The sequence below is a fragment of the Salvelinus namaycush genome, chromosome 3 (assembly GCF_016432855.1).
Source record: "Salvelinus namaycush isolate Seneca chromosome 3, SaNama_1.0, whole genome shotgun sequence".
Lineage (NCBI taxonomy): Eukaryota > Metazoa > Chordata > Actinopteri > Salmoniformes > Salmonidae > Salvelinus > Salvelinus namaycush.
In genome coordinates this window covers 92505814-92527810 of record NC_052309.1, presented here as the reverse complement: position 1 = coordinate 92527810, position 21997 = coordinate 92505814, and the positions used below count along the sequence as shown (strand labels likewise).

Sequence of the window (21997 nt, the reverse complement as noted above, 5' to 3'; positions counted from 1 at the left end):
TACTCGTCTTTGTTGTTCTATTCATACCGTAGGCTAGTAAATCAAGTTGACTTAAAGGTCATACTTGTGCCGACATCCACAGCGTTTACTGTGAATTTGATCTCAGCGAATGTCAGGGAAATTTCCTTAAAAAAAAAGGCACATTGTTGACAATGCACATTTGAATCCAGGCCAGTGTTCATGTCAAGCATTTCCACAGAACCAAATTCAAATAATGAAAACATTTCTTTATTATCAAATAGCACATTTTGATCAGACTTGATTTGTTTTATGTACAGTATAAAAAGATAAGTGCTCGTCTTTAAGTGTTGGTCAAACTTCCACTGTCCCCTCCTTCACTATGGCCATGGCCAGGTTACGGGCTAGCGCTAGCCGCAGGAGCTCAATCTTGGTCGTCTCGATGTCCTCATCCTGAAAACGCACAGGGAAACACATTTAATGGATCCTTATCAGAATGTTTTTAGTGATTCCATATTCAATCTGATGTAATGCTTCAGCAAACAGGAAAGGAGGGCTGCTAAACAACAATGACAAAAATCATGACAAGAGCTTACCATAAACTTCAAAGAACTAATTCGAAGTAGAAAGGAGCATTCAAGAGATTTTTTGTTGTTGAGTGCTCCTACTACTACTTTCTACCTTGAATTAACCCCTTTGGAAAATGTTCTTGGTAACCCCTTCTCATAATTATATAATACTTGATGTTAATGAAACCAACAGTCACTTTTTCTGGAATAAAATATTAAAATTAGGTGAAAATGGAACTGTGCGATTGGCTAGCCATGAAAAGTCTGTGCTAACCCCTCTCTGGAGCAGGGCCAGCTTAGCCCTGGGCTAAGGTTGGTGTTAACCCATTTTAGAATGTGCAAGTGTGAATAGTTGATTAGCCGTGGGCTAAGGAAGCTCTTAGTGCAGTGTGAACAGTTGCTTAACCCAGGCTAAGGAGGATCTTAGTACAGTGTGAACAGTTGCTAACCCCGGGCTAAGCAACTGTAGAGATTAGAGCATATTATAAAACAGTGCATTAGGAGATTGAAAGGGAAACAGACATTAGATAGAGGGTAAGGGGGGGTGTAACCCAGTACCTGCATGGGTCTGTCTGGGTTGGGAACACTCTTCTCTGAGGTCAGCTCCTCCAGACAGAACATCAGCTCATGAGTTTGATCAGCAGAGAAGATCACCTGCAAGAGGACAAGCCCAGAGATGAGCAACTGACTGCAACAAAAGGCTATTAGCCTAAAAGAGGCAACATCTACAAAACTACCTTCCAAAGACAAAGGTAAGAGCATATATTCAGAGATACAGATCTGATAGGAATCAATAAGGTAAGGCGATATCTTAATTTAAATATTTAGAAAATATAATATACACTGCTCAAAAAAATAAAGGGAACACTTAAACAACACAATGTAACTCCAAGTCAATCACACTTCTGTGAAATCAAACTGTCCACTTAGGAAGCAACACTGATTGACAATAAATTTCACATGCTGTTGTGCAAATGGAATAGACAAAAGGTGGAAATTATAGGCAATTAGCCAGACACCCCCAATAAAGGAGTGATTCTGCAGGTGGTGACCACAGACCACTTCTCAGTTCCTATGCTTCCTGGCTGATGTTTTGGTCACTTTTGAATGCTGGCGGTGCTCTCACTCTAGTGGTAGCACGAGACCGAGTCTACAACCCACACAAGTGGCTCAGGTAGTGCAGCTCATCCAGGATGGCACATCAATGCGAGCTGTGCCAAGAAGGTTTGCTGTGTCTGTCAGCGTAGTGTCTAGAGCATGGAGGCGCTACCAGGAGACAGGCCAGTACATCAGGAGACGTGGAGGAGGCCGTAGGAGGGCAACAACCCAGCAGCAGGACCGCTACCTCCGCCTTTGTGCAAGGAGGAGCACTGCCAGAGCCCTGCAAAATGACCTCCAGCAGGCCACAAATGTGCATGTGTCAGCATATGGTCTCACAAGGGCTCTGAGGATCTCATCTCGGTACCTAATGGCAGTCAGGCTACCTCTGGCGAGCACATGGAGGGCTGTGCGGCCCCACAAAGAAATGCCACCCCACACCATGACTGACCCACCGCCAAACCGGTCATGCTGGAGGATGTTGCAGGCAGCAGAACGTTCTCCACGGCGTCTCCAGACTCTGTCACGTCTGTCACATGTGCTCAGTGTGAACCTGCTTTCATCTGTGAAGAGCACAGGGCGCCAGTGGCGAATTTGCCAATCTTGGTGTTCTCTGGCAAATGCCAAACGTCCTGCACGGTGTTGGGTTGTAAGCACAACCCCCACCTGTGGACGTCGGGCCCTCATACCACCCTCATGGAGTCTGTTTCTGACCGTTTGAGCAGACACATGCACATTTGTGGCCTGCTGGAGGTCATTTTGCAGGGCTCTGGCAGTGCTCCTCCTGCTCAAAGGCGGAGGTAGCGGTCCTGCTGCTGGGTTGTTGCCCTCCTACGGCCTCCTCCACGTCTCCTGATGTACTGGCCTGTCTCCTGGTAGCGCCTCCATGCTCTGGACACTACGCTGACAGACACAGCAAACCTTCTTGGCACAGCTCGCATTGATGTGCCATCCTGGATGAGCTGCACTACCTGAGCCACTTGTGTGGGTTGTAGACTCGGTCTCGTGCTACCACTAGAGTGAGAGCACCGCCAGCATTCAAAAGTGACCAAAACATCAGCCAGGAAGCATAGGAACTGAGAAGTGGTCTGTGGTCACCACCTGCAGAATCACTCCTTTATTGGGGGTGTCTGGCTAATTGCCTATAATTTCCACCTTTTGTCTATTCCATTTGCACAACAGCATGTGAAATTTATTGTCAATCAGTGTTGCTTCCTAAGTGGACAGTTTGATTTCACAGAAGTGTGATTGACTTGGAGTTACATTGTGTTGTTTAAGTGTTCCCTTTATTTTTTTGAGCAGTGTATATATAATATGCCATTCATTTATTTTCTTTAAGATTACAAAGATGTGTTGCCGTTCATATTTAGTTAGTAAACCAAAAAAAGGGAAATTCAATCTATGGAATATGCTATACACTAGGTAAGTAGAAGTTAATTTCAACGTTAACTCAAGGATGGAAGTTAATGCTGTGGGCCAGTTGACCTCTTTCTGCTCCAGCAGGGGCAGGGCGTCGGTCAGCAGAGTCATCCAGAAGGAACGTGGGGCGATCTTGGCCGTCATCAGGGAGAGGAGGAGCTTGGCGGCGTCAGAGAAACGCTTCTCGCCGTACAGCCGATGGAACTCACGGTACTTCCCTGCAGACAACAGGATCACATTCATCAAGGCAAAGCGTAGCAAAAACTGTTTCTCTACAGAAAGCGGTAATGCGCATTTCTGATTGGACAAGTTCAGGTAGTCCATCCTGTTTCCTTCCGTAAATGGTGCCCAATGAATATGACCCAGGACAGGAGGGGAACAGAATGAACAAATGGATACAATCACATGATGCTCTCTCATTGGCATCATTGGTTACACAGACACAGTATCAATGACATAGTATGGTGTAAAATGTATTTGCCACGGTTTCAGTATAGAACACTGAGAAGTGCACCGAATTCACAGAAATGATGTGAGAACCATCTATCAATCACACATGATGCCAGTTGGGACACCCAACATGGTCACTGTAGAATTGTATTCTCATTCTACTCGCTACAGCACTGGTAGAACTTGTATGGCCTAAATGTAAATACACTGTGGTTCCACTTGATTGTTTAAGAACAAGATAACATGATATACATCATAGTCAATGAACAGTTAGTTCTGCCTTCATGAGTGACTAATTGTAAAGTGAGACATTACACTCACGTTACATTTTCCCCAGCTGTAGGTTATCATCAGCTGTTACAACAGCATTAGGCCACAGACTGCAGCCTTATATGGACCACTTTTCTCCTATGTGTGAGTAAATCATCTAATAGAAAGGACAAAATACATTATGGGTCTGATCCAGTGTGTGTGTGCGCGCGCATGTGAGTGATATGTGGCTGACTGAATGTCAAGTTAACATGCAACACCAAGCAGGGCTCTACAGTGCGACCATTTTACTTGCATATGTGCCTAAATATTTTGCTGTGCGACCTGGAATTTTAATTGAGGAGCACCAGCGTGCCTAGAAAAACGTATGATTCTAACTTTATTCCCTCAAATATATTTTGATTTGTGCTCCTGAATTTCTTTGTGTGCTCCTATATTTTTCAACTTAGGCGCACACGTGCTCCTTGTAAAACAGGTCAGCTTAGAGCCCTGCCAAGGAGTGTTTGCTTGTGTGTGTTCACAGTGCTTCATGTCTGTGTATGTACACGTCTGCACCCCATACCTAGAAAAGTAAGCCTGTCACTGAGCAGCATGGCTGGACCCAGGTTGTCAATCAGGTCCAGATCAGAGAAGGTCCCTTTGGCGCAGTAGTCCTGGAGAAACCTGAGATACAGACCATAGAGATACATCTATAGACCACAGAGATACAGTATATCTAGGATACAGACCACAGAGATACAGTATATCTAGGATACAGACCACAGAGATACAGTATATCTAGGATACAGACCATAGAGATACAGTATATCTAGGATACAGACCACAGAGATACAGTATATCTAGGATACAGACCATAGAGATACATCTATAGACCACAGAGATACAGTATATCTAGGATACAGACCATAGAGATACAGTATATCTAGGATACAGACCACAGAGATACAGTATATCTAGGATACAGACCATAGAGATACATCTATAGACCACAGAGATACAGTATATCTAGGATACAGACCACAGAGATACAGTATATCTAGGATACAGACCATAGAGATACATCTATAGACCACAGAGATACAGTATATCTAGGATACAGACCACAGAGATACAGTATATCTAGGATACAGACCACAGAGATACAGTATATCTAGGATACAGACTGGGTTAAACCCACGGGGGGGTGGGGAGCGAGCGAGAGAGTGAGCGACTACAGGGTGGTCTGGTAGCTAGTGGTGTGGGAGCAGATGTCATGGGAAGACATCTTTGCTGCCCTTCTTGAAGTAAATCCAGATCTAATGTGGTGACTCCACTACGTAGCTTTCATAAACCCCCTCATGTTAGATCAGTGGTTACATCACGGAAAGGAGGAAGGAAGAAGGTATTTTCAAAGTATTGAAAACAGGCCGACGACTGTTCAGGAAAAAAACACAGCTTTCCTGAACAGGTCACATGGTCGGGATCAGTAAAACCTGTAGATATACAGCACCTCTCTGATATGAGGGTGGCGAAGGCAGCATCTTTGGCTCTGATGCTCCAGGAGAGAGCAGAGCCCAGTCTGTTGTTCCTCAGGGCCTTCTTGGCCATGATCTTACAGATGCTCCTCACTGCAACACAGAGAGACACATTATACCAAAGAGTTAGGGGGTGATATCCACAACAGGCATGACAGAAATCAGGGGGAGTTTGAATGTAATTTCCATGTGTGTTTTAGTAAGTGTCCATGTTGTGATTGAGGGAGTGAGACTGAATGTGGGTCTCAGTGAGAGCTTCATGCATGAGAGTAAGATGGACAACTGTTTTGGATAAGAGCGCGTGAGTATGCGTGCGTACGTGTATGCATATGCATCATATCTACCTTGTTCAGTCATCTGCCTCTGCTCACAGATCCTGATCACCTTCAGGGCCTTGCGCTCCGTGTCCAGAGGAACACGCTCGATCTGTAGCTCCAGGTACACACGGCCAAACTCTGGACAGTGGTCAAAGTAGTCCACAGCCAGCTGCCACAGGCTGAGGACCAGAGAGAAATAGCTTGTTAATCATGCACAGCTTAACCGATCATCCAATAGGAGCAGCACTGGAGGAGGTCAAACAGGGGAAGAGGCCTATACGCGTAGCCGACAACACTCTTTCTATAAAAGATAACTACTGAACACAGTGGACCTCAGCATGTGTAGTTTTGCAGACGTGATTGTATATATGACAGTTATCTATTAGAAAAACAGACATGTTGGCACTGGGAGTTATGCATATAGTCCAATCTATACTAACCAGACTAGTGGGTCTGTCTCACCTGTGATGGGTGAAGAGTCCTGAGGCGTACTCCAGCAGTAGAAACTCCCTCAGGTTTGAGCCAAAACTAAATCAACACAAACAGAGAACACATGTTATTATGATCAACGTTGACAAAGGCTGCCACCGAAACACTTCCGTTTGTTCTGACCTCTGCTGCTAAAAAAACACATTCAAATATTTCAGTGAGTGTGGGTTCTTCCTTTATTCAAGTGTATGCCCTTTGAACCCGGCACCCAAATAATTCCTGTTATCACAAACATTTGAGCTGAGCACGCCAACTTCACTTTCTATGATTATGATCAATGTTACCATTAGAACAATATTGGCAGTTAATGTCAACCCTTTGTGGGACAGTGGTGTCCTTAACTTACTGTAGGTTGTGAGACTGGAGCAGTTTACAGTGGTCCAGCAGGTCAGTCAGATGCCCCACAAACCACCAGTTGTTGAGAGCAATGCTGGAAAGCACAAATAACATGTCATAAATATCACAACATATGAAACTGAACAGTAGTTTACATGAGAGACAGAGGGGAAATCACATTGTGTGTCTAGCCCCAACATTTACTTCATCTTATCCACATTAGCAGTTACTGTTACCTTAGCAACAACACAGCTACTCTCCCTGGGTTCTATACCATAGAAATATAATTCCTTTGGTTTCTGTATTTCTATGGTCTATAGACGCTCCTCCTCACCTGCAGTCCTTGATGACCTGGTGGATGTCAAACTCAAAGGCTGCCAGCAGGATGCTGTCCAGGGGCTCTGGGACACTCCTCGTGTCCAGGAACATGTGCATGCTAGACTGGAACACACACACATAGGACAGGACACTTACTCATAGTGTTGTGGTAAGTCCCAGGGCATACTAGTGCAACTCTGTATAGCGTAGTAGTAGGTACCAGTGTGTAGTAGTAAGTGTGAAGTGTAGTAGTAAGTACCTGTGCGTAGTAGTGCAGCTCTGTGGGCTTGACAGTGGGGTGGGAGAACAGCAGTCTGGTGACCAGGAAGTGATACCAGGTACTCAGCAGCTCCTTGTGCTCCAGGAGAACATCCTCATCACCAACCAGAATCTACATGGATAATTAGGATGGTATGGATAATCCATGGATGGATATTTAGGAGGGTATGGATAAACCATGGATGGATATTTAGGAGGGTATGGATAATCCATGGATGGATATTTAGGAGGGTATGGATAAACCATGGATGGATATTTAGGAGGGTATGGATAAACCATGGATGGATATTTAGGAGGGTATGGATAAACCATGGATGGATATTTAGGAGGGTATGGATAAACCATGGATGGATATTTAGGATGGTATGGATAAACCATGGATGGATATTTAGGATGGTATGGATAAACCATGGATGGATATTTAGGAGGGTATGGATAAACCATGGATGGATACTCATTTAGGAGGGTATGGATAATCCATGGATGGATATTTAGGAGGGTATGGATAAACCATGGATGGATATTTAGGAGGGTATGGATAAACCATGGATGGATATTTAGGAGGGTATGGATAAACCATGGATGAATGAATCAACAGGTGGAACATATGGATAGTAGATGGAAGAGACAGACAGCACCAACAAGAGATTATTTTAGCTCCTTTACAGTTCACGCTCACACAGATGCAGGTACAGAGCCAAAGAATGGACTCTACATGTACAGAGCGAGTTCCTTTTGGCTAAGGTATACATTGTATACTACAGGTAGCTACACTGACTACAAAACATTAGGCTCTTTCTATGACAGACTGACCAGGTGAAAGCTATGATCCCTTATTGATGTCACCTGGTAAATCCACTTCAATCCGTGTAGATGTAGGGGAGGAGACAGGTTACAGGATTTTTAAGCCTTGAAACAATTGAAACATGGATTGTGTATATGTGCCATTCAGGGGGTGAATGGGCAAGACAAAACATTTAAGTGACTTTGAACAGGGTATGGTAATAGGTGCCAGGCGCACTGGATTGAGTGTGTCAAGTATTGCAACACTACTGGGTTTCACACTCAACAGTTTCCTGTGTGTATCAAGAATGGTCCACCAACCAAAGGACATTTCGACAACTATGGGAAGCATTGGAGTCAACATTGGCCAGCATCCCTGTGGAATGTTTGACACCTTGTAGAGTCCATGGCCCGATGAATTTAGACTGTTCTGAGGGCAAAAGGTGGTGCAACTCAATATTACGACAGTGTTCCTAATGTTTTGTACACTCAGTGTGTACCTGTCACCACACAGATGCAGGTAGTGTGCCAGGGCAGTTCCACTGACCTTACAGATGTCCTCCAGGTGGGGGTTGCTGGCAAAGGACTGGTCCTGGAGACAGCGGTCCACCTCCTCGCGCCAGTGTCTCCACTTTACATCAAACTCTGTCAGGGTCTGAGTCTCACCAGGCTACAGTAAGATGTCATAGAGGAGAGAGAGCTAGAGTTACAACCATAGAGATACATATAATATACGTGTTCTACTTGATTCTGTGGTTAAAACTGGGTGCTGTTCAGGAGGTTGAAACGTTCAGATAGAAATGCACTATGTACATTGAAGATGGGCATCTTCATGAGCAGGTTGTCCAGCAGCTTGAACATGGCCCTGGCTGCAGGCTGCAAAGTTGCCTGTTTCACCAGGACCTGCCTGGCCTCGTCCATCCGGCCCTGCAGCACGTAGCTGATCACCTGGAGACACACAGATGGGGGACAGTGTGGTTCAATAGGGGAGAAAGAATATCTGCATACAGACTAGTGCACAAATAAACATGAATATGAATAGCAGTTATTACACAATAGACATAAGTTATAGGAGTTAAACTGGGCAAAGAAAGTCTGCACAGATAAAATACATAGTATATCAATGAGTTAATTTTAACCACATTGGAAGCAATCATGGAGAACCATTTAAAAGGCAAATTCACCTCAATTTCACTGGAGGTCTTGAGGATCCACTAAAGAAGTTTTGATCAAACAGGGCTCTACGCTGACAGTTTTTACAAGGAGCACATGTGCTCGTAAGTAGAAAAATTACGGAGCACAATGAAAGTATTTGAAGAAGTGTTTTTATGAAAATAAATTAATAAAAGTTTATGAATAAAACGTTTTTTTGGAGTGTTCCATGCTCAATCAATTACAATGTACGCTCAAATATAAGTAATTTAGGTGAGACAACAATGTTCAGTTGCCCCTTTGAGTTCTCCGACGTGTCTCTTTACTAGCAGTTGAGCAAGCTCAAACTAACATTGAAAAACCACATAGCGTGTGAACAAAACAATGTAAATAGCCAAGAAACACGAGAACAAAGTCACACGTTAGTAGACTTTCAGGTGAAATCAACCAACTTCTACGCTGTGCACTTCTAAAAATGTATCTTTCAGCACTTCAATCACAGTGCGCACAGCACCCCAGGCGCTGTTGCTGCTCGAGGTGGGAAAGCTATATGGGATCTGTAGTTCTGTGTGTGATTAGCTACCAGCTATGAAACAAAAACAGCAGGTTTACTTTGAAAATAGTTACAGCAGCAATTTTCCCCCGCTATAAATCACATGTTCATACATAACTTTTTCAGTTCGCACACATCTATTTTTAGGCGCATATGTGAGTAAAATATCACACTGTAGAGCCGGTCAATGACAAAAGTCGGTCTGACGTATGTGCGCACTGTGCCAATAGTTCTAAAAAGGCAGAGAAAGACAGGAGAGTTGTGTATGTGTACGTACCACGTCCCAGTAGGCCTGGTGCTCTGCGGGGCTCTCACTCGCCAGCACCTCCCTGGCCTTCTCATCCACGTCAGCCTTGTGCAGCCTAACCCAGTCGAGGAGGTGGAGCACAAGGGAGCCAGCTGGAGGGCCACATACAAAAAACAGGTTGCAGAATATATTAATGTTCTGTTCACACCATAGAGATAGATGACTCATTATGGATATAACCCCTTTTAGCGTGTACAATGAGGGCTTCCACCCTTTTAAAGTAGTCAACTGGGTGGGGATTCATACGAGTTTGGACAGGGGTCGTGTTAGCTTTCAGGAATCAGCATTTTCAAAACTCAGACCATAAAAAAAATCTGCGTTTTTAACCATTTAACCTGCGTTTCATATTGAAAGTCAACAGTGTTTTTTGGCTTCACTAGAGTGATCAGGGGCTTGCAACTGTAGTTTCTTTACACAAAATACATTAGTGCAAAATCGTTTTCATCAGCTGACAACAGAAGTGCAACGCTATTTGGCTAGCAGCCAGACATAAATAAATTAGCCTACAATAAAAAAGCAAAGTATATTTTGCATAAACAATGCATTGCCATCATATTTCTAATGTTTAGCTTGAAGTTAATATTGCATTTTAACTAGCTACTGGAGAAAACCTTCACTGGAAGAAAGTACCGGAGAAAAGTAGCCTACACATCAGCCAGGGCACTGATGATCCAATGACGAGAGCAAATATATTTCATCCAAGTGGAGAAGTGGAACTGAAGCACAAAATGTGTAATTTTACAATCATGATTATTTGCGCAAACCCTAACTGAAGCCTAGCAGAATTTACAATACAAAGCATTTTAGATCTGTATGAAAAATGCAGAATCCTGCGTTAACGCAACAACCCCTGTAGGAGCAATCAGCCAATGAAAAAGTAGAAAATGGGTTACTTTAAAATGGAGATAGCCTCAATGGTGCTGCCCATGCTACACAGACACAAAGATGAGTCTTCTATCTAGCTCTATGGTTCACACCTAGAGGATGCTTCTGTGTCCAAAGCAACGTCGACACACAAAATATAAACTCTACCTGGAGCTGCATCGATGAACAACACTTCACAAAGATTCCAGATCAGCTCTACTGCCAGCAGGATTGACACCTATTATGAAACACAGGATAGAAGAGTCGGGCCAAGGGAATCATTATGATACAACTCATAGACTGTTTTAGTGTATAACATTACAAAGGTGTTCATCTTCATCGTTGATTCAAGATACTTTTCTCACGTTTGCTGATTCAATGTTATATTACTTGGGTTATGTTCTCTTGACACGAGGGTAAGTGGTTAGTCGAACTGAATAGGCACAGACATGTACTCTACCTGATTTCCATACTGTGTAGCCAACGCTGCATCTTGTGTAGAAACTGCAAAGTGAGGGGAAATAGCATGTTACTTAAGTCTGTCTATGAACTGCATAGATAAACATATGATTGTTGAAATGTTGCCATATACTATACCTGCGACTTGCTGGAGTTCCTCCATGCATGCTCGAATCACAGACCTGTAGTTCTTGCTAATACTGACGAACCTGAATAAATAAGTGAAATTGATAAACGAGTATACCCATTATAATGCAAAACATTTAGATTACTATGAGATTAAGTCACACACATCATCACCACTGTTTGGTTATATTTAGAACCAGGAGTTTTTCCTGACCACATGACAAAGGAAAACTCAGTGCCCTAGTTTGAATTACAAGAGAAAGTAGTCTATCCCATCCTTACTGGGGTTTCTTGTTCTTGCTGGGCAGATCCTCTCTGATCCTCTGCAGACCAACAAAGATGTGATGGGACTCATTGAAGAGTTTACGCAAAATAGGGGAATAGATGTCCTCATCTTTCCTGACCTCATGGACAAAGGGACAACCCCCTGCAGATCCACCTGAAGAGATGCAGAGGGAGAGAGAGTTAGAGGAGGATGCTTTGTACTTTGACATGATTTGAGTCATGAGTCACTTTACTACCAAGTTATATGTTCAACTCTCATATCTACCTGATGCTTTGTAAATGGTCTCATAAACCAGGATATCTCCAGGACCCCACACAAATCCCAAGTGTTTTTGGTTGCTGTCGAACCCAGGGATAGGCTGAAAGAGAGAAACGTCTCGTTAGTTTATTTATGTGGACATAGCTAGGTAGTTAACCGTCTAGAGATGATTCTGCCTTGCTGCCAGTATCTTTCAACCCACTGAAGCCAGTCATCACAAATGACAAATCAACATTGTGCAGTGCTGCCAGTATTATTGTGGACACTTGAGCTCAGAGACGTTTGAATGAAGTGTCAGCTAGTTACTGCATAGCCTGGCCTAGACACATTTGGATTCCACAACAACAGAGCACGAGCGGTACTTACAGTAGTTGTTGGCTCCACATCTACCTCCTCCATTACCACCCACTTTGATCAAATCAATAAGGCGAATCAATAAATATAACTTAATCCACGAGCGATACAAATACTGACATTTCAAATAATATAACACAGAAATTAGGCGCTTCAAACGTTCAGCTGAAGGACCCAAAGCGTGCGCATGTCTGATGTCATAGGAATTCTGTGTCGTGCCTGACTAGAAATGCAAGCTTGCACTAAAGGGGACACAATTAGTCAGTTGTCAATTTGACAAGTAATGTCACCATGAGAATATATTATTCCAATGAATAAAATCAATTTATACCAATATCTACCAATCATAATGTTTTGGTACTAATTTGCTCAAAGTGGTAAGAACTAATGGCCACCAGATGCAAACAGTTATTTATTTACCCCAATGTGCAGATTTGAGTAATAATGAATTGTCTAATGAAATGTTCCTTATAACATTTAGGCTATTTCCAATGGCATAATAGGCAAATATGGGATTTTTACAATGTTGCACCATTCTGGACTTTATCAACATCCATCCAATACTGTGTGGGCAACATTAGTTTCTTGCTGGATCATCTCTATTTTGGTACAAGTACTGTACAACCAAATATTTCATTGTTCCATCTGTGGTACAGCATCATTTGTTGGCTGAATGTTATGGTCTATAAAAACAAGATGGCTACTGAGGATCAGTCCTCTCTTCCATGACAAAATTCCAGAATGGTTTAAATTCCCAAACATTGACCCTTCAGTACACTTTCTTAAATAACCAGATTTTTATTGAGCAAATGTACAGCAATGGCACTGTTAACATCAAAGCATTAGGACGTTTTCGGTGAATATTTTCATAAAACAAAACAAAAGAGAACGTATTATAAATGCGCGTGCACGTGTTACAGAAACGCGCATTACGACATTCCCGCCCTCTGCCAGCGCTCAACATCTTACCCTGTGACCAACGTTGGCCAATGAATGTGAAGTATAGGGCACGAGCATGTGTTTGTGATCGCGCACGTAAGGCCGGTATTTTAATCGGGAGCGGGTACGTGCGCGTACACGTCTATTCGTTGTGTGGCGGCGTAGAGAAGCGCAAATAGAGTAACCATGGCTGACGAGAAACCCAAGGTGAGTTGCTTGAAAATATGCTTACATCTCATCACATTTTTTCACATACATAACTCAAATGGAACTAAGGAAAATGTACATGTAATATTTCCTTACTTGAGATCTTAGTAGACTCAAGTTTTGAAAATGCAAGTACTCCATTGGAGACACCGGAAGACCTGTGCACGCGCCTGCATGGGCGCGTGGCTTGCTGCTTGATTCGCAGCCAACTAGCGTTTGTTAGCTGAACATGACAGTAAGCAATGCATGCACTCTCATCAGTTCTTAATCTTTTCTATTTGCAAAAGTAATCTGACAAACTCAGTTCAGATCCAAGCGGTTGTATCAATCATCACTTTGTCAATTTCTTCAGTTACAAACTTGTTACATTCATTCATGGCTACAGCAAGGGTCCCTCTCATCTGCTGCTTATGGAGCCAGCTATCACAGCATGTTACAAATGAGTGAAATGGTGTGACTGAGACAGTGTTAAAAACCATGTTTTACTCCTATGTGTTTTCATGTGTAAAAGTATGATCAATATTTTGAAATGCATCAATCATGTGTGTGTGTTGACCAATGATCAGATGTTTGACACATACATGTTTAATATGTGTCCTCATTTGGATGAATTCTAGAATGTGAAAAGCACCTATCCTGTAGTCAGCATGATACATTCCACTCTGGGGTTAGGGGTAGACTAAACATTGTCCAAAAGCACTTCTTGCCTCATTACATTGCCACAGCGCCATGACTTTTAGAACAAGTAAATAATAATCAAGACAGATGAACTTGTATGTCACTGCTGAACTATCCAAGGCCCTTGTAAGTGTTCTAGAAAACTTTAAATATTTGGTCTATTTTCACTGTTCAGAAACTGCTTATATTCAGACAGTGTACTGCTGACAAAAACTCTGTGTAAATGTTTCTGCTGGCCTAAAATCAATGATGGTCATATCAAGGTTGCCATTAGCCTGGGACCTGACTGATAATTTGCTTTGCATCAACTGTATCAGCCAAGCAACATTTGTATCTGATTGTCCCAGGCAAGGTTACCATTAGCTGCTTTTATCAACGCTAGTATTCATACACTAGCGTTACTAGGAATTACCTTGCAAAAAAATTGAATAGTCTGCAAGAATCCAGAAGTTAAATAAAATAAAATTTCAACTTACTCTGTTGATTGTCTGTAGGGCTGGTCTTTATGCAGAGGGGACATTGAAAAAAAACATCTAATGGAACATTCAGAATTTCCAAATGTGGGTCTATTGTAGACCCAATTACTCTCCCCTGTCAAAATAAAAGTCCTGCACTGCGCCATACCAGCACAAAAGAAAGCAAGAACTTTTATTTTGACATGAGGTAAGCAGAGAGGAACTGACCTCGCTGAGGAACTGCATGGGTCTATAACAGATCCACGTTTGGAAAGTCTGTTTAATTATACGTTCCATTAGATGTTTGTTTTTTCTCAAATTCCCCCCAACATAAGGTCCAAGCCTACAGACAATCGGCAGAGTAAGATGAAAGTTAATTTTATTTAACTTCTGGCTTTCGGCGGACTATTCTGTTTTTTGCAAGCTAATTCCCAGCAACCCTAGTGTGTAAATACTAGCGTTTCTAAAAGCAACTAGGTTACCATATATTGTATTCAGTGTTTGTCTATATGGGCTAGCCATGTTTAAAGCTGCAATATGTAACTTTTTGGGTGACCTGACAAAATTCACATAGAAATGTGAGTTATAGATATGTCATTCTCATTGAAAGCAAGTCTAAGAAGTGGTAAATCTGTTATATGTGCGCTATTTCTATGCTTCCCATTCTTAAGTTTAGTTTTTACGTCTTTTACTTTTTTACTTTTGTACACCAGCTTCAAACAACTGAAAATACTATATTTCTGGTTATGGAAAAGATATTTCACAGCGGTTTAAATGGTACAATAATTCTCTACACTATACTTGCTTTTGTTGTCACTTAAACTGAAATTAGGTGGACTATTCGACTTTTAACAGACTTGATTATCTGTCACATGTAATAGTGGGTATGATGGTAATTCTAGACATTACATTTATACTGTATCTGCATTTCATCTCACTGAATACACCCCCAATGTTTGTTGTGTCCATCAGGAGGGAGTGAAAACAGAAAACAACGACCACATAAACCTGAAGGTGGCGGGACAGGACGGCTCGGTGGTGCAGTTCAAGATCAAGAGACACACGCCGCTCAGCAAACTCATGAAGGCGTACTGCGAGAGACAGGTGAGTCTGACGTGGCAACCATGATGATGCCACTGAGTGCACAACATCAGCAGCGGCATCAGAGGGCAAGGTTGAGCTACTACCATATTGGTTATACCTATCAAGTCCCTTTTAATCTGCATAATGCGCCGAGGGCGTAGAGGTGGTTTCTGGACAGAGGCCATAAGCAACTAGCAGCACCTCTACCCTATACATTTGGCCAGGGCCAGTATTCATAAAGTGTCTCAGACTCCTTTTTTTTTTTTTTTTTTCACCTCTGCGTTTTTTTCATTTTTGCGATGTACAGTTCTCTCCTGCTGTAGTAGTGAGAATGATGTTAAGTTCTCTCCTGTTAGTTAGTTGAGAATGATGTACAGTTCTCTCCTATAGTAGTGAGAATGATGTATAGTTCTCTCCTCCTGTATTAGTGAGAATGATGTATAGTACTCCCCTGTAGTAGTGAGAATGATTTAAAGTTCTCTCCTGTAGTAGTGAGAATGATGTATAGTTCTCTCCTGTAGTAGTGAGAATGATGTATAGTTATCTCCTGCTGTATTAGTGAGAATGATGTAAAGTTATCTCCTGCTGTAGTAGTGAGAATGATGTACAGTTCTCTCCTGTAGTAGTGAGAATGATGTACAGTTCTCTCCTCCTGTAGTAGTGAGAATGAATTATAGTTCTCTCCTGCTGTAGTATTGAGAATGATGTATAGTTCTCTCCTGTAGTAGTGAGAATGATGTATTGTTCTCTCCTGTAGTAGTGAGAATGATGTGCAGTTCTCTCCTGTAGTAGTGAGAATGATGTATAGTTCTCTCCTGTAGTAGTGAGAATGATGTGCAGTTCTCTCCTGCTGTAGTAGTGAGAATGATGTATAGTTCTCTCCTGTAGTAGTGAGAATGATGTATAGTTCTCTCCTGCTGTAGTAGTGAGAATGATGTGCAGTTCTCTCCTGTAGTAGTGAGAATGATGTACAGTTCTCTCCTCCTGTAGTAGTGAGAATGATGTATAGTTCTCTCCTGTAGTAGTGAGAATGATGTATAGTTCTCTCCTGTAGTAGTGAGAATGATGTATAGTTCTCTCCTGTAGTAGTGAGAATGATGTATAGTTCTCTCCTCCTGTATTAGTGAGAATGATGTATAGTACTCCCCTGTAGTAGTGAGAATGATTTAACTTCTAGTTCCTCCCAAACCCGGATCCGGGAGCACCCCCCACCAGTAAAAAAGCTGACTAGCATAGCCTGGCATAGCGTCACAAGTAAATACTAGCATCTAAATATCATTAAATCACAAGTCCAAGACACCAGATGAAAGATACACTTCTTGTGAATCCAGCAATCATTTCTGATTTTTTAATGTTTTACAGGGAAGACACAAAATATGTAAATCTATTAGCTAACCACGTTAGCAAAAGACACCATTTTTCTTAGTCCACCATTTTTTCTCTCCACCAGTAGCTATCACCAATTCGACCAAATAAAGATATTGATAGCCACTAACCAAGAAAAAACCTCATCAGATGACAGTCTGATAACATATTTATTGTAAGCATAGGTTTTGTTAGAAAAATGTGCATATTTCAGGTATAAATCCTAGTTTACAATTGCAGCCACCATCACAAATCTCCCCAAAGCGACTAGAATTACTACAGAGAGCAACGTGTATTACCAATTTACTCATCATAAAACATTTCTTAAAAATACACAGCGCATAGCAATGGAAAGACACAGATCTTGTGAATTCAGACAATATTTCAGATTTTCTAAGTGTTTTACAGCGAAAACACAATAAATCGTTATATTAGCATACCACATGTGCAAACTTTACCCCAGCATTGATTCAAGGCAAAAGAGAGCGTAACGTTATCCCACCACAAAATATATATATTTTTTCATAACCTTCTCAGAATTCTTCAGATGACACTCCTGTAACATCATATTACAACATACATATAGAGTTTGTTCAAAAATGTGCATATTTAGCCACAAAAATCGTGGTTATACAATGAGATAGTAGCCAAACTGGCCAGAAAAAGTCGGGCGCCATCTTGGAGAGTGATCTAGTCTAATGAATAAATAATCATAAACTTGACTAAAAAATACAGGGTGGACAGCAATTGAAAGACAAATTAGTTCTTAATGCAATCGCTGAATTACATTTTTTTAATTATCCTTACTGTGCAATACAGGGTGCGCCAAAGCGAAGCTACCCCAAAGAAAATGGCGGCATATGCGTTTAACATTTTTCAACAGAACAACGATTTATCATCATAAATAGTTCTTACTATTAGCTGAACTTCCATCAGAATCTTGGGCAATGTATCCTTTCTCCGGTCTAACGTCTTTGGTCGAAAGATGTCCTCTTGTCCTGTCGAAATGGCCACTAACGTTCGGCATGTACTGGAAAAGTGTCCAACTATTGAAGTGCGTCACAAAGAAATGCCAGAAAATCGCACTAAACGGATATAAATTGCTATAAAACGGTTAAATTAACTACCTTATGATGTCTTTAACACCTATAACGAGTAAAAACTGACCGGAGAAATATTACTGGCTAACCAAAGCTTGGAAGGAGGCCAGTCCGACGTCCATCGTGCGTCAAGCGCAGGGAACAAAAGAAAGGTACTTCCGTTCTTTGGTCTTTTATAAAGTCCCAGATTGCGCAATCGACTCCATTCAAATTGTCACCACTTACTGACATCTAGAGGAAGGCGTAGGCAGTGTTTGTACCCCCATAGCATTCACAGGGACCTAAAAACTGACCTGGGAACAGAGGCCAAGATTTCTGAAATCTCACTCACTGGGAGGAAAAGTGCTGTAGAATGAGTTCTGTTTCACTCAGAGACATAATTCCAACGGTTTTAGAAACTAGAGAGTGTTTTCTATCCAATAATAATAATAATATGCATATTGTACGAGCAAGAATTGAGTACTAGGCAGTTTAATTTGGAGACCAATTTTTCCAAGATCGAAATAGCACCCCCCATAGGCTCAAGAGGTTATTAAAGTTCTCTCCTGTGGTAGTGAGAATGATGTATAGTTCTCTCCTGTAGTAGTGAGAATGATGTACAGTTCTCTCCTGCTGTAGTAGTGAGAATGATTTACAGTTCTCTCCTGCTGTAGTAGTGAGAATGATGTATAGTTCTCTCCTGTAGTAGTGAAAATGATGTATGGTTCTCTCCTGTAGTAGTGAGAATGATGTGCAGTTCTCTCCTGTAGTAGTGAGAATTATGTATAGTTCTCTCCTGTAGTAGTGAGAATGATGTATAGTTCTCTCCTGTAGTAGTGAGAATGATGTATAGTTCTCTCCTGGAGTAGTGAAAATGATGTATAGTTCTCTCCTGGAGTAGTGAGAATGATGTATAGTTCTCTCCTGTATTAGTGAGAATGATGTATAGTTCTCTCCTGTAGTAGTGAGAATGATGTATAGTTCTCTCCTGCTGTAGTAGTGAGACTGATGTAAAGTTCTCTCCTGTAGTAGTGAGAATGATGTAAAGTTCTCTCCTGCTGTAGTGAGAATGATGTAAAGTTCTCTCCTGCTGTAGTAGTGAGAATGATGTAAAGTTCTCTCCTGCTGTAGTAGTGAGACTGATGTAAAGTTCTCTCCTGCTGTAGCAGTGAGACTGATGTAAAGTTATCTCCTGCTGTAGTAGTGAGAATGATGTAAAGTTATCTCCTACTGTAGTAGTGAGAATGATGTAAAGTTCTCCCCTGTAGTAGTGAGAATGATGTAAAGTTCTCTCCTGCTGTAGTAGTGAGAATGATGTATAGTTCTCTCCTGTAGTAGTGAGAATGATGTATGTTCTCCTGTAGTAGTGAGAATGATGTCAGTTCTCTCGCTGTAGTAGTGAGAAATATGTATAGTTCTCTCCTGTATAGTGGAATGTGTATAGTTCTCTCCTGTAGTAGTGAGAATGATGTATAGTTCTCTCGATAGTGAAATTATGTATAGTTCTCTCCGTGAGTAGTGAGAATGATGTATAGTTCTCTCCCTGTATTAGTGAGAATGATGTATAGTTCTCTCCTGTAGTAGTGAGAATGAGTATAGTTCTCTCCGCTGTGTAGTGAGATGATGTAAGTTCTCTGCTGTAGTAGTGAGAATGATGTAAAGTTCTCTCCTGCTGTATAGTGAGAATGATGTAAAGTTCTCTCCTGTAGTAGTGAGAATGATGTAAAGTTCTCTCCTGCTGTAGTAGTGAGATGATGTAAAGTTATCTCCGCGTAGAGTGAGATGATGTACAGTTTCTCTGCTGTAGTAGTGAGAATGATGTAAAGTATCTCTGCTGTAGTAGTGAGAATGATGTAAAGTTCTCCCCTGTAGTAGTGAGAATTATGTAAAGTTCTCTCCTGCTGTAGTAGTGAGAATGATGTATAGTTCTCTCCTGTAGTAGTGAGAATGATGTAAAGTTATCTCCTGCTGTAGTAGTGAGAATGATGTAAAGTTATCTCCTGCTGTAGTAGTGAGAATGATGTAAAGTTCTCTCCTGTAGTAGTGAGAATGATGTAAAGTTATCTCCTGCTGTAGTAGTGAGACTGATGTATAGTTATCTCCTGTAGTAGTGAGAATGATGTATAGTTCTCTCCTGCTGTAGTAGTGAGAATGATGTATAGTTCTCTCCTGTAGTAGTGAGAATGATGTACAGTTCTCTCCTGTAGTAGTGAGAATGATGTAAGTTCTCTCCGCTGTAGTAGTGAGAATGATGTACAGCTCTTTGCTGTAGTAGTGAGAAGGATGTACAGTTCTCTCCTGTAGTAGTGAGAATGATGTATAGTTCTCTCCTGTAGTAGTGAGAATGATGTACAGTTCTCTCCTGTAGTAGTGAGAATGATGTATAGTTCTCTCCTGTAGTAGTGAGAATGATGTATAGTACTCCTCTGTAGTAGTGAGAATGATGTAAAGTTCTCCCCTGTAGTAGTGAGAATGATGTAAAGTTCTCTCCTGCTGTAGCAGTGAGAATGATGTAAAGTTATCTCCTGCTGTAGTAGTGAGAATGATGTAAAGTTTCTCTCCTGCTGTAGTAGTGAGAAGATGTACAAGTTCTCTCCTGTAGTAGAGAATGATGTAAGTTCTCTCCTGCTGTAGTAGTGGAATGATGTATAGTTCTCTCCTTGTAGTGTGAGAATGATGTAAAGTTCTCTCCTGCTGTAGTAGTGAGAATGATGTACAGTTCTCTCCTGCTGTAGTAGTGAGAATGATGTACAGTTCTCTCCTGTATAGTGAGAATGATGTATAGTTCTCTCTGTAGTAGTGAGAATGATGTACAGTTCTCTCCTGTAGTAGTGAGATTATGTATAGTTCTCTTCCTGTATTAGTGAGAATGATGTATAGTACTCCCTGTAGTAGTGAGAATGATGTACAGTTCTCTCCTGTAGTAGTGAGAATGATGTATAGTTCTCTCCCTGTTAGTAGTGAGAATGATGTACAGTTCTCTCCTGCTGTAGTAGTGAGAATGATGTACAGTTCTCTCCTCTGTAGTAGTGAGAATGATGTACAGTTCTCTCCTCTTGTAGTAGTGAGAATGATGTACAGTTCTCTCCTGCTGTAGTAGTGAGAATGATGTATAGTTATATTCCTGCTGTAGTAGTGAGAATGATGTACATTCTCTCCTGCTGTAGTAGTGAGAATGATGTATAGTTTCTCCTCTGTAGTAGTGAGATGATGTATAGGTCTCTCCTGCTGTAGTAGTGAGAATGATGTATAGTTCTCTCCTGCTGTAGTAGTGAGAATGATGTATAGTTCTCTCCTGTTGTAGTAGTGAGAATGATGTATAGTCTCTCCCTGTAGTAGTGAGAATGATGTACAGTTTCTCTGCTGTAGTAGTGAGAATGATGTACAGCTTCTCCTCTGTAGTAGTGAGAAGATGTACAGTTCTCTCCTGTGTAGTAGTGAGAATGATGTATAGTTCTCTCCTGTAGTAGTGAGAATGATGTACATGTTCTCTCCTGTAGTAGTGATGAATGATGTATAGTCTCTCCTCCTGTATTAGTGAGAATGATGTATAGTACTCCCCTGTAGTAGTGAGAATGATGTAAAGTTCTCTCCTGTAGTAGTGAGAATGATGTATAGTTCTCCTGTAGTAGTGAGAATGATGTACAGTTCTCTCCTGCTGTAGTAGTGAGAATGATGTACAGTTCTCTCCTGCTGTAGTAGTGAGAAGATGTACAGTTCTCTCCTGTAGTAGTGAGAATGATGTAAAGTTCTCTCCTGCTGTAGTAGTGAGAATGATGATAGTTCTCTCCTGTAGTAGTGAGAATGATGTAAGTTCTCTCCTGCTGTAGTAGTGAGAATGATGTACAGTTCTCTCCTGCTGTAGTAGTGAGAATGATGTACAGTTCTCTCCTTGTATTAGTGAGAATGATGTATAGTTCTTCTCCTGTAGTAGTGAGAATGATGTACAGTTCTCTCCTGTGTAGTAGTGAGAATTATGTATAGTTTCTCTCCCTGTATTAGTGAGAATGATGTATAGTACTCCCCTGTAGT

The 21997-nt window shown here is 41.5% G+C and overlaps 1 protein-coding gene and 1 pseudogene across 1 annotated transcript; one reads left to right on the top strand and one right to left on the bottom strand.

Moving 5' to 3' along the window:
- Positions 1–206: 206 nt before the first annotated feature.
- On the bottom strand, positions 207–12339 carry nup85 (nucleoporin 85). The gene is made up of 19 exons (XM_038989393.1): positions 12172–12339; positions 11812–11905; positions 11544–11700; positions 11274–11344; positions 11137–11180; positions 10845–10914; positions 9783–9904; positions 8614–8748; positions 8348–8470; positions 6998–7129; positions 6755–6861; positions 6431–6514; positions 6058–6123; positions 5623–5774; positions 5254–5371; positions 4327–4427; positions 3111–3262; positions 1086–1181; positions 207–411 (listed from the first exon to the last, which is right to left on the bottom strand). The coding sequence occupies exons 1-19, from the start codon at positions 12202–12204 to the stop codon at positions 313–315; spliced, it is 1956 nt and encodes a 651-aa protein (XP_038845321.1). The 5' UTR covers positions 12205–12339; the 3' UTR covers positions 207–312.
- An 859-nt stretch (positions 12340–13198) lies between these two features.
- The window catches only part of LOC120044714, an 11173-nt pseudogene continuing 2374 nt past the window's right edge, over positions 13199–21997 (top strand).

Excerpts from the sequence above, each read along its gene's own strand:
- nup85 (XM_038989393.1), bottom strand. The coding sequence starts at position 12,204 with ATGGAGGAGGTAGATGTGGAGCCAACAACTACT. Across the intron at positions 11,345-11,543 it reads AGCAAGAACAAGAAACCCCA|GTTCGTCAGTATTAGCAAGA; the intron begins GTAAGGATGGGA and ends TTATTTATTCAG. Across the intron at positions 10,915-11,136 it reads CTACACAGTATGGAAATCAG|GTGTCAATCCTGCTGGCAGT; the intron begins GTAGAGTACATG and ends GTTTCATAATAG.